The sequence below is a fragment of the Egretta garzetta genome, unplaced genomic scaffold, assembly GCF_000687185.1.
Source record: "Egretta garzetta isolate BGI_Z169 unplaced genomic scaffold, ASM68718v1 scaffold259, whole genome shotgun sequence".
In the NCBI taxonomy this organism is placed as follows: Eukaryota; Metazoa; Chordata; class Aves; order Pelecaniformes; family Ardeidae; genus Egretta; species Egretta garzetta.
This window is the reverse complement of record NW_009260770.1, coordinates 2,296,714-2,307,110: the sequence shown is the minus strand read 5'-3', so window position 1 is coordinate 2,307,110 and position 10,397 is coordinate 2,296,714. Positions and strand designations below refer to the sequence as shown.

At 43.8% G+C, this 10,397-nt stretch overlaps 1 protein-coding gene across 1 annotated transcript in view; it reads left to right on the top strand.

The window, feature by feature from the left end:
- The first annotated feature begins 3,961 nt into the window (after positions 1–3,961).
- Positions 3,962–10,397, top strand: part of CIDEA (cell death inducing DFFA like effector a) — a 9,291-nt gene continuing 2,855 nt past the window's right edge. The window contains exons 1-3 of the mRNA XM_035901638.1: positions 3,962–4,113; positions 4,303–4,449; positions 6,655–6,836. Of these exons, the coding sequence (XP_035757531.1) occupies positions 3,970–4,113; positions 4,303–4,449; positions 6,655–6,836 (473 nt within the window). The 5' untranslated portion in view covers positions 3,962–3,969. The remainder of the gene's footprint in view (positions 4,114–4,302; positions 4,450–6,654; positions 6,837–10,397) is intronic.

Below are 10,397 nucleotides of genomic sequence, written 5' to 3'. Positions count from 1 at the left end.
GCTCGCAGGTGTGAGGGCGGGGGGGTCGGTGTAGTTGGGAGCCGCTTGTGCTCCGAGGCAACGGCGCCAGGGCCCCTGGCCTCTCGTTGCGTTTCAGGTGTGTTAGAATCCTAGAAATCCTAGAATCGTTGAGGTTGGAAAAGACCTTTAAGGTCATAGAGTCCAACCGTTAACCTCACCCTGCCATCCCACCACTAAACCATGTCCCTAAGCACCTCGGCTGCCCGGCTTTTAAATACCTCCAGGGATGGGGATGCCACCACCTCCCTGGGCAGCCCCTTCCAATGCTCGTGGTGTTAACCGCATCCACAAGGGTACAGTTCCACACGCCACTCAAAGATGTATCTAGTTCTAGCAGCGGTTCCGATATCTCTGCCCTTCACATTTTAGCAGGGAAGCCCAAGTCTGCAATCTAGTCTAAGTCTCCTGATTAATTTCTAACACTTTCTTTTTTCTTTTTTTTTTTTTGCTTTTGCTTCGCTGTTACTGCTGTTGTCATTTGCCTGTGAACTCTAACCTAAAAATCAATCTGTGCCACATTGTGAAGCCACTAGTGTTGTGCAACGTTGATTTTTCTGAGTGAGGCTGAAGACCATTGCACCACATTCTTAGACAAACAGGAGAGCCATATTGCAAATGAAGATAAAGAGTGAAATATGTGTACAGGGCTCAAGGCAGGCTTTTAATCCCTGGTTTCCCCTAAAAAAAAAATAATTAATTAATCTTTCCCACCAGCCTTGACACTGCACTGAATGCTTGGGGCAGTATCTGTGAGTCCTCCAGAATGTTGTAGTTACACAAAACAAACTGGACAAGACGCTAGAGTTTGAAGATGTTTGCTGTTTCGATTATAAATATATTTGTGTGTTTTTCACTGACATAGGATGCCTCTCTCCTTTAGGGAAGAGCTAGGGCTTGATCCTTTTGACTTTAAAGAATAACAAAGTAATAGTGGAGCTGTCTGTATTTAACATGTCACTCAACTTTCTAATAAAGCTGACTGCACCTTAGCATGTTCCTTTCCACCGCTTGTTTCCTGACTTAGCTTGGTTAGCTTTTAATAGGAAATTATTTTTGGTAACTCCAGTCCAGCAGAGGAATTCCCTGCATTAGGACTTGGTTTCTGAGGACAGCTACAGCAAAACAGGGTCTTTTTAGGAGCCCTGAATGTAGGCTGGCCTGTTTGAGTCTATGGCCTTTGGGGGGCGGGGGGAGCCGGGAAACAAAGGAAAACCAAGCTTTCTGCAATAGGTGCAGAAACGGAAGGGTTCAAACTCTGTTTATCTGACTCTTTTTAATCACACTGGCTTTTGTTTCCTACTACTTCTTGTTAACAGAAACCTCCGACTGCACTGGAGCCCAGGCTTACTGCTTCATAAGCAGACTTAGTTTAAAGGTGATATTGACTGCTTTTATTGAAATGTAGGTGAAATGGCATCAATGTTAAATAACTCCCCAAGACTTGGATTCCTGTTAAGTGACTGTCTGCTGGAGCTAACCAAAGTCCTGGTTTATTAATCTGTGTGGGGTTGGCGTTTGTGTTTTTTTTCCTTCCTTCTGACTTTTTCCATGTGATAGAACAAGGTAACAGTATCAGGTGATTGATCTTGAATCCCGAAGAAACTTCTGCTCAGAGCTGCAGAATATGACTTGTATAATTGGCTGTGCTAGCGCCTGAGGTGAACCCTGTTAGTTCAAGTCCTGCCCGTGAGCTGTGCTCCTCATGCTCTTCCTTCTGTATCAGGATGTATGTTCTGCCTTTTTTCCTTGTGCTTTGCCTTATGTGAATGGTAACTCTGCTTAAGTAATGGGAAAGAAAACTGTACAACAGGACTGGTATTTTCTGTCCTCGCAAAAAAAAAAAAATAATCTTGGCAGTACTGTCATACCTACCACGCAAGTAACTATTCTACGTGCTAGTTTTCAAATGTGTGAAAGGGAATGGGATGTAATTAGCTCTGAAAGCGTTCTCTTGAATTCTGAGTGTTGCACTTCCTAACATCAGGGTGCCCTGTGGAGTCACCAGCCCTGAGGTAGATGAGCACGCATCTTGTCTGAGGAAAGGACGCAGATGTGATTCAGCATGGGAGCTGCCCACAGATCAGTGGGGTGACTGGGGTACTATTAACTTAGGGAAGAGATTAACAAACACGCCCTGTCCTAGTACACTTCCCTTCTGTGGAGCTTCAATGCCTTTGTCAGTGCTACTCTGTCAACTTGCCCTCCGCCCTGTTCTTGGCCCTTCTCCAGGAGGAAAGCGCTTATTAGCTCTTCAATTTGAAGCAACACCCATCTCCTGAAAACCGCACTGACCGCTCATCCTCACCAGCTTTGTTGCAGGAAGGAGAGACTTCCACCAGCCATGTGTGTATATATGCAAACTGTTGAAAGCCAGGGACCTAGTGTTTAGGCAGCACTACCAAAAAGGTATTAGCTTGAGCTAGAATAAAACTGTTGAACATTCCCCTCCTTTAAAGAAATAGAAGCTCCAATAATGCCAAGGAGGTTTTGAAGAAGGTAAACTTTAGGGTACAGAGGAAAGGCAATAGCCCAAAGCTATTGCAGAAGAGCAGTTTAGAATGAGAGCAGGAGATAAATTAATTGCTGAAACTCTATCTGGCCAGTCACAAAGATGACCGTCTAGACATCCCAAAAATATGCTTAAAGACCAGATAAGAGTTTTGGAAGAGGTAATTATTCTCCCTGGTCAGTGTTGACTTGCACCGGGACATTAGTAATTGAGTAACTTTATACCATTTCATCATTACTCTAGAAATTCCTGTATTCTCTCTCTGGCTGCAGAAAGAGGCTGGCAGTTCCCTCTTTCCCCTTCTGCGAAAATGTCTGAGGATACATTTTTCCTACATAGATCTGACCTTTTTACACCTGTGTGGGAGAACATTCCTATCCTGCCCCTGTGCAATTCAGTATTAAGGAGCAAAAGGTATACCAGGGGTAAAGTCCAGGAAAGCACTGTCTCCCTTTAAAAGACTTGTTAGAGATCAGTCCTTTCCGGTTGTCATGCAGAGGGTGATGTTTGGCAAGCTGGCTATTGAATTAACCAATGTAATTTGGAAGCAAAAAGTTGTCACTAGGTGTAGATTGGAGCAGGTCTGTACCTTGGTCTGAGAGTAGGCAGTTACTGGTGTTATGTGCTCTGTTTACCTATGGGAGCCTAAACAGTCGTCCTTAAAACATGTGATTGCCCAGGCAAATTTCAAACCTCTTTCTAAAAGTCTTCGAATTCTTCCAGCCTCTCTGGCAGTCTGCTCCAACACTATGCGTTTAAGTGCTTTAATCTTAATTGTCATTTCATTTGACTTCTTTTGATACGTTAGGGTGCAAATAAGTCTTACTTTGTGATTTTTTTCAAAGTGAGATGAAGTTTTATAGGCTGTAGATGTTATTTACAAGATAAACGCCTTGACTATTTGGAAGTCAAGCATAACTACACTGAAAAGTTCCACCTGCATTTTGATGCTAGGTGTTTTGAATATGGGTATGTTCACTCTTCCTAAAGCAGACTCATATCTTAAATAATTAGTTGAAAGTAGTCTTGTGTGTTACCTCATTGAGTGTTTATCTTGCAGGTAAAGGAATGATCTAAGTGGCTGAATGCAGTGAGAGCTGCTGCCTTTCTAATTCAGAGTTAAAACCTGTCAGCCTCACTGTAATCGTGACCTTGACATCAGCTGAGTTAGAGGTGGCCCACATCTGCTTGAAATGTTTTTAATTTTAGAAGTGTTTTCAAATGTCACTGGCAAGAGAAAGTTCAGAGGCAATGTGTCTGTCAGGCTATGTAGTATTTAGTTTTGAAAGCAAGCTCCACAAGTCTAATGTGACCTGTGAATTACTCGTATAATGTTCTTACGTCACTGGACTCAACAGTCCTCCTCCTTCTCACAGTACTTGACGTGACTATTTTTATAACTACACTGAATTTTTATTTGTCTTAGATCTTTGGTATCCATGGGAGCATCTGTGGGAGCAGTAGCAAAACAGACCCTGTTCCCTCCTCTCATGCCTGCAGGGCGACCTTTTCGTGTGTCAAATGCCTCCCGAAGCAGCCGGAAAGGAATTGTTGCAAGCAGTCTGCAAGAGCTCATCAGCAAGGTACAGCAAACATTCCCACTCCAGCTGAAACTTATAGTCAAGTACAGTATCCCAGAAAGGCAAGCCACAGACTCTTGTTCTTCTAAAAATCATTACTGGGGAAGTTCAGGAGAATTTGTCAGATAGGCAAGTCTTAATATGAAATGATGGGCCCTCTTTTGAATGCTAAAATCTACTGGGTTTTTGCAGACTTTAGATGCCTTCCTTATATCTGCTGGAATAGTTACTCTGGTTTTGGAGGAAGATGGCACAGTGGTGGACACAGAAGAGTTCTTCCGGTCCCTGGATGATAATACACACTTCATGGTTCTAGAAAAAGGACAGAAATGGACACAAGTAAGTGTTGACTGCCTCTCTCACTTGACTAGAGGTGTATGGAAGAATGTCTGTGGCTGCTAAAATTGTTGGAAAGAGGGAAGAAGATGAAGAAAACTTCCCCTAAAAAAGGCAAGGTATCAACTCCTTATTGAGCCTTCCTGGATGACAAATCAAGTTTGGTGGTTTAGGGGGGTTTTGGGGGTTTTTGGTTTTGTTTGTTTTCCCCTTGCTTGGGCATAGAACTGTTGCCAAAGATCTGCCAAAAATTGAAATGAAATGTTACAACTGAAAAGAATTATAGGGGAAATCCCCTGCTTTTGGAGATCCTCAGAAATAACTTTGTTCTTGAGCCTTTTTGTAACATAAAACTAGGACTTTGACTGCATGTAGTTAAAAATACAATGTCTTTAAAGGTTAGCTTTTTAGAGGGGAAAACATGCCCAAATTAAGTGATGTAAAACAAGTTTTGCCTTGTGAATGCAGTAACGGTTTAGTGAAGGTTAGAAAAATGCCTGTGTTTAATCTTGCAAACAGGTAAAATTCATCATCAAAACCTAATGTTAGTCTACATGCTTTAAGATATTTTAAGAACTATTAAGATTGGCTAGCTTTAGCCTTCTAGTCATATCAACTCGGTGTCCAGTTTGTGGTTTTGTGGGGGAATAGTCATCTCTACATTAGTGTAGTAGAGTGTCAAACTCTGAATTGTCTTTCCATGAAATGGTTGTTGCTAGAAAGCTAGCATCAAAATTTCTTCTACCAGGTGCAGAGCCAGCTGAGGAGCTGTAAGCAGGCCTACCATTTTTCTGCTTGTACACGGCAGCCGTGTGGCCCCATTTTCTCAGTCTCCTGTTGCAGTGTGGGCAGTTTGTACGTTTTTTCCCCAAGGAACTTCACTGGCTTATCAGCCTGCTGCATCTGGGCCATGAACTCCAAGAGCAGAAAAGAAGTTGCGGCCAGGGTGTGACTCCACCTTGCTCCTTCCTCCTCTGCCCTATGGCCTGTCTGGCATGGCGGCAGAACAAATTTGAATGCTGCCCCTCTTTCAGGATGCACTGAAAGGCAGCAGGAGGACTGCCGCAGCTTCACAGATCATCTGCAGTGTAGCACAAGTTCTGTCATGCTTTATCCAAATATTCTGGGTGCTAACATGGTGGTGAGGAATATGCTACCAAGCATACCAGCTACTTGTACATGTCCAAAACTTGTTGATAGGGAGCCCTGTTGCTGGAGCTTGGAGGCTATCGAAGTAAAACAAGCATAAAATTGCTGGCTAATGATATGCTACAGCGTTTAACTTGGTCTGACTTATCATGGCGCTGTCTGAGCGCTGGGGTGACAAGTACAAAAAGGCCCAGTCTTACACAACTTTATTGCTTCGCTTAGCGTGCAAAAAACCAGCTGGGCAGCTGCCGAGTTATTAACCTTGAGCGGAATGTGCTGAGACGAGTATCCCATGTATCCACTAGATGTCTCTGTAAATACGGATCATCTTTACTATTTTCTTTTTTTTTTTCCTTGAAGTAAGCCACCCTGAAAGCATCACTGTCAGCTCTGAAGCGTACAAGGGCTCCTTTCAATAAAGAAGGCTGGGTTCAAAGTGAAAGATGACTTTCCATGCTCCTCTTCCTTTGCTTTTTCTCTTTAAAACTCAGTCTTAAACCCTAGGCCTAATGAGTATTGGTTCCCTCCCCATGTTACCTTTTCAGTAGGAAGAGAGAGAGGTGTTATGAGCCAGGATTTGAAATGAGGACCTGACTTTTCACAGATGTCATCTTTGCAGCTATCTCTTAGAGAGCTCTTAATTTGGTGGCCTGTTCCAGCATGGACTAAATGTGAGCTGCCTCAGCTAGCAGCTGGAACATACCAGGATAATTAAATGGCAGGAACACTCTCCAGTGGCATTACCTGTGGCTTCAGTATACCCTGAAGAAGCAGCTGTATTACAGGGAAGAAATATTCAGGAGGTGCTGTGTCACTCTAGAACTTCTGTGTCTGTTTGGAATAGCTTCAGAAGCCCGGTCAGGACTTGAACAAAATTTCGTAAGCTACAGACTTGCTTTTCTCTGTGCCGATGCTTTTAATTCTAGTTTCAAATTGATTGACAACTAGCCTGAAGACTGGAATAAGCAAGCGGCTTCTAAAGAGCTGCACTGTTAAAGAGTGTCTTGCTGTATTTTCCTGGCTCATGGTACAAACTGTCTCTCCCTCTCTTTAAATTAGACAAGAAATGGAGTCGCTGCTGTGAAACAAAAGAAGAAAATGGGAGTAGCTAACATCACATTTGATCTGTACAAGCTGAACCCTAAGGATTTTATTGGCTGCTTAAACATCAAGGCAACCTTCTATGAGATCTACTCTGTCTCATATGACATCAAGTGTATGGGAGCAAAAAGTGTATTGCGGTAAGTTTGTTTCCACTACTGATCAGGTGTGTGTGTTAATAAGCAAACACAGATTTTACATTGGTTCTGTGAAGGAGGTGTGTTTTATAAACTTACTGGGTTTATTAATTCTTGCATACTGGCCAATATGCTGACTCTTCATTTGTAAGGTGGATAGTTGACCTGTAAAAGCTTACTATAGCTTTTTATGGTGGAATCTTAAATTTTCCCCAAGGCAAAAACCTTATCAGCTTGTATTTACTGCAAGGGTGTAGGTACAATCTCTGTTTTCCTGAGAGAATTTCCCCAGATTCCTTTAACTTGTTTGAAGAATGCAGGAGTCTGAGGAAGAAGCATCTGACTGAAGGGGGCACTTCAAGGGGACAAAATGAGAGAGGAATTTGAGATCTAATGGCCAAGGTCTTAAAGCTTGCTCTGACTTTGCAATATCTGGCTGCCAAATTCACCACCTGAGCTATATGGAGGCAAAGGAAAATGGAAGAGATATGACACGTATCTACTGTCTTAATGTGAATTTGTCATCTGTAGCAAGACCCTGTGATGTCACTGCTCTTAAGCTAACTAGTCTTTAAGCAAATTAACAGAGCCTAACAAGGATCACTGTCCCCTGCAGGACCAGTCTGTGGTGGGTTGTGAGTTTGATAGAACTGGCTGTTGGGAAATGCTGTCTTATACAGGGGCAAAATAATACCTGTCCTGTCCACTGCTTTCAACAGTGTTTTGAAAGTCTGTGCCTTGTTGAAACCAGCTGTGTCCTGCCCTGGTTGAAGAAAACTTCTTCTGTGTTCAGACTCCTTCACAGAGGTGCCGTACTTTGACAGCCATTTAAGCTGCAGCCCTGATTTCTCTACCTGACCTTTCAAATTCTGGTTGAGACACAGTGGTGTAGTGTTGCTGCATTTTGTGACTTGAGGACCAGATCTGTCGCTGCGTTTTGTGACTCTGTACAGAACAGACAGATGTATATGCCTATAAGTGAGGCTTTCATTTCCCCTGAGCAACATGTAATCTTCAGTTTGAAGGCTTCAAATAGCCCCTCCTCTCCGGATGCAGATATTAAGCATTGTAATGCTAATCTTGTTCCCTTTCTGTCTGACTGACCTCTCCCACTCTACTTAGGTGGTCCCTTGCTTAATCTTTCAGGCTACAGCTGGCGTGACAGTAGATGAGACTCATTTCTCTGGTCATGCTGCAGTGATTATCCAGCTATATGCTATGCCCACCTGTAACATGGGCTTCATTAGGGCTTCTTCAAAGGTTTACCCTTGAACAGCTGCATTCCTCCAGTTGCTATGTTTGTCAAGTCTCTTGAGCCAGAACAAACTCTGATTTCTGTCCGTCTGCTACGGAGAGGAGTATCCGCACTGGAACTTGCACTGTTAAGGAGAATTTGAAGTGACAGCTCTGCCTCCCTGCCAACACAAGGCAGCTGGTGAGAAAGAAATGGTACTGGCTGGCGAACAGCTGAAGTAGCTGTGGAGTTCTTCTGGAAGCACTGCTGTGTTACAGAGTTGAGCTGTAAGGGACGTGCCAGCATCAGGGTGGGAAAATAGTCTGCTGGCAAAGATCAAGGGTGACAGAAGAGGTAACCTTGAGTACTCCTGAACACAACAGTGAGATGACCTGTCTCAACTTGCTATTGAAATTGAAGGTGGGTGGATAATGTTAGGTTCTTGGTGTAGTCCCTCTGCAAATGAGTTCCAAACTGCTAACTCTGATGCCCTCTCCCCAAGCCCACCTGTGAAGTGTGAAAGGAAAGGACTTTAAAATGCTGCAGTTGTTCATCGGTAGGAGCGCCTCAAAGCCTGCCTGATCTGATTAGTGTATTTCCCTTAACAGTTTCTCCCTGTAGGGTCCAACTGAAGGATCAAATGTCTGGTTCAACAAATAACTTCCTCCATGGCTTAAGTGACAACTGCTCTCGTGTGCAAGTGACACACTGCAGCTGCTCAAAAGCTTGGTACCAGGTGCAGCTTCCCTTATAACCGTAAAGCTTCCCTTATAACAGTAAAGCTCTTTGGCCTATACTATCTGGTGGAGGGAAGGACATACTGAAGTGGCATATGTGTAGGAAGCATGAATATAAAGGTACAGCCTTTTTTTTAAAGGCTTCCCAGGCTCTAAGGACAGGGTATTCTACTCTTCTGAAGCATTGGATTTTGACTGCAAACCTTCTTTCATCACAGTGGAAAACCCAGAATTTGTGGGAAGAAGACTTTGCCTGGTTGACAGCCAGCTAAATATGAGCCAGCAGTGTGCCCAGGTGGCCAAGAAGGCCAATGGCATCCTGGCCTGTATCAGAAATAGTGTGACCAGCAGGAGTAGGGAAGTGATAGTGCCCCTGTACTCAGTGCTGGTGAGGCCGCACCTCGAATCCTGTGTTCAGTTTTGGGCCCTTCACTACAAGAAGGATGTTGCGTTGCTGGAACATGTCCAGAGGAGAGCAACCAAGCTGGTGAGGGGTCTGGAACACAAGTCATACGAGGAGCGGCTGAGGGAACTGGGGTTATTTAGTCTGGAGAAGAGGAGTCTGAGGGGGGACCTTATCGCCCTCTACAACTGCCTGAAAGGAGGCTGTAGTGAGGTGGGGGTCGGCCTCTTCTCCCTGGTAACGGGCAATAGGACGAGGGGGAATGGTTTGAAACTGCACCAGTGCAGGTTTAGGCTAGACATTAGGAAAAATTTCTTCACCGAAAGGGTTGTCAGGCTCTGAAATGGGCTGCCCAGGGAGGTGGTCGAGTCCTCCTCCCTGGAGGTATTTAAAAGAAGGATAGATGAGGTGCTTAGGGACATGGTTTAGTGGTGGGATGTCAGGGTTAGGTTAAAGGTTGGACTCTATGATCTCAAAGGTCTTTTCCAACCAAAGTGATTCTATGATTCTCTGCTAGAGCTCAAAGGAGAAGTGAATAGCAGCAGAGGTTTGCAGTTGCGTGTTTTCTCAGACAGGAATTCAGAAAATCTTCCCTCTTTTTTTGCAGAAGAGGAAGGCTGGTCTGGTTTCTGCATATTCAGAAACTGATCCCTTTCCAGTTTTGGAATGGTTCCAGTTCTTGTGTACAACTTCCCCAGTGCCTCAGCTTTGTATTTGCAGGGGCCTACTTAAATTTTGGGGGGGTGAAGCTTGAATAGAGCTCTCTGCACTGATGTCCCAGTTGTTTCTTGGACAGTGGAAGGAAGACACGGGTATAACCAAGTTAAATAAATGGCCACTCAATATATGATGATTCCTATTCCCCTGCAATCCTGTGGTGATCTACAGTCTATATTATAGACCTCTGATGCCTGCCTGATCTTAGTTGATGGATCTGTACTGAGTCCCACACAGTATTGTAGATTTGAATGCTGATCATTATTAAAACTTTAAAAAATGGAATAGTTGTGAACTGAGAATTCTTCAGGCTTGCAGTTTGGACAGTATCAATTCGCCTGGCTTCACTTGTTTTGCTGTTGGGCATCCGCTGTAATGCGATTGCTCAGCTTCAGATCTAATCAAGTTTGATCTGTAGCTTGGAGATACATGCAGTGTTGTATTAGTGAATGGCCTAAAGGTGAGAATGCAAG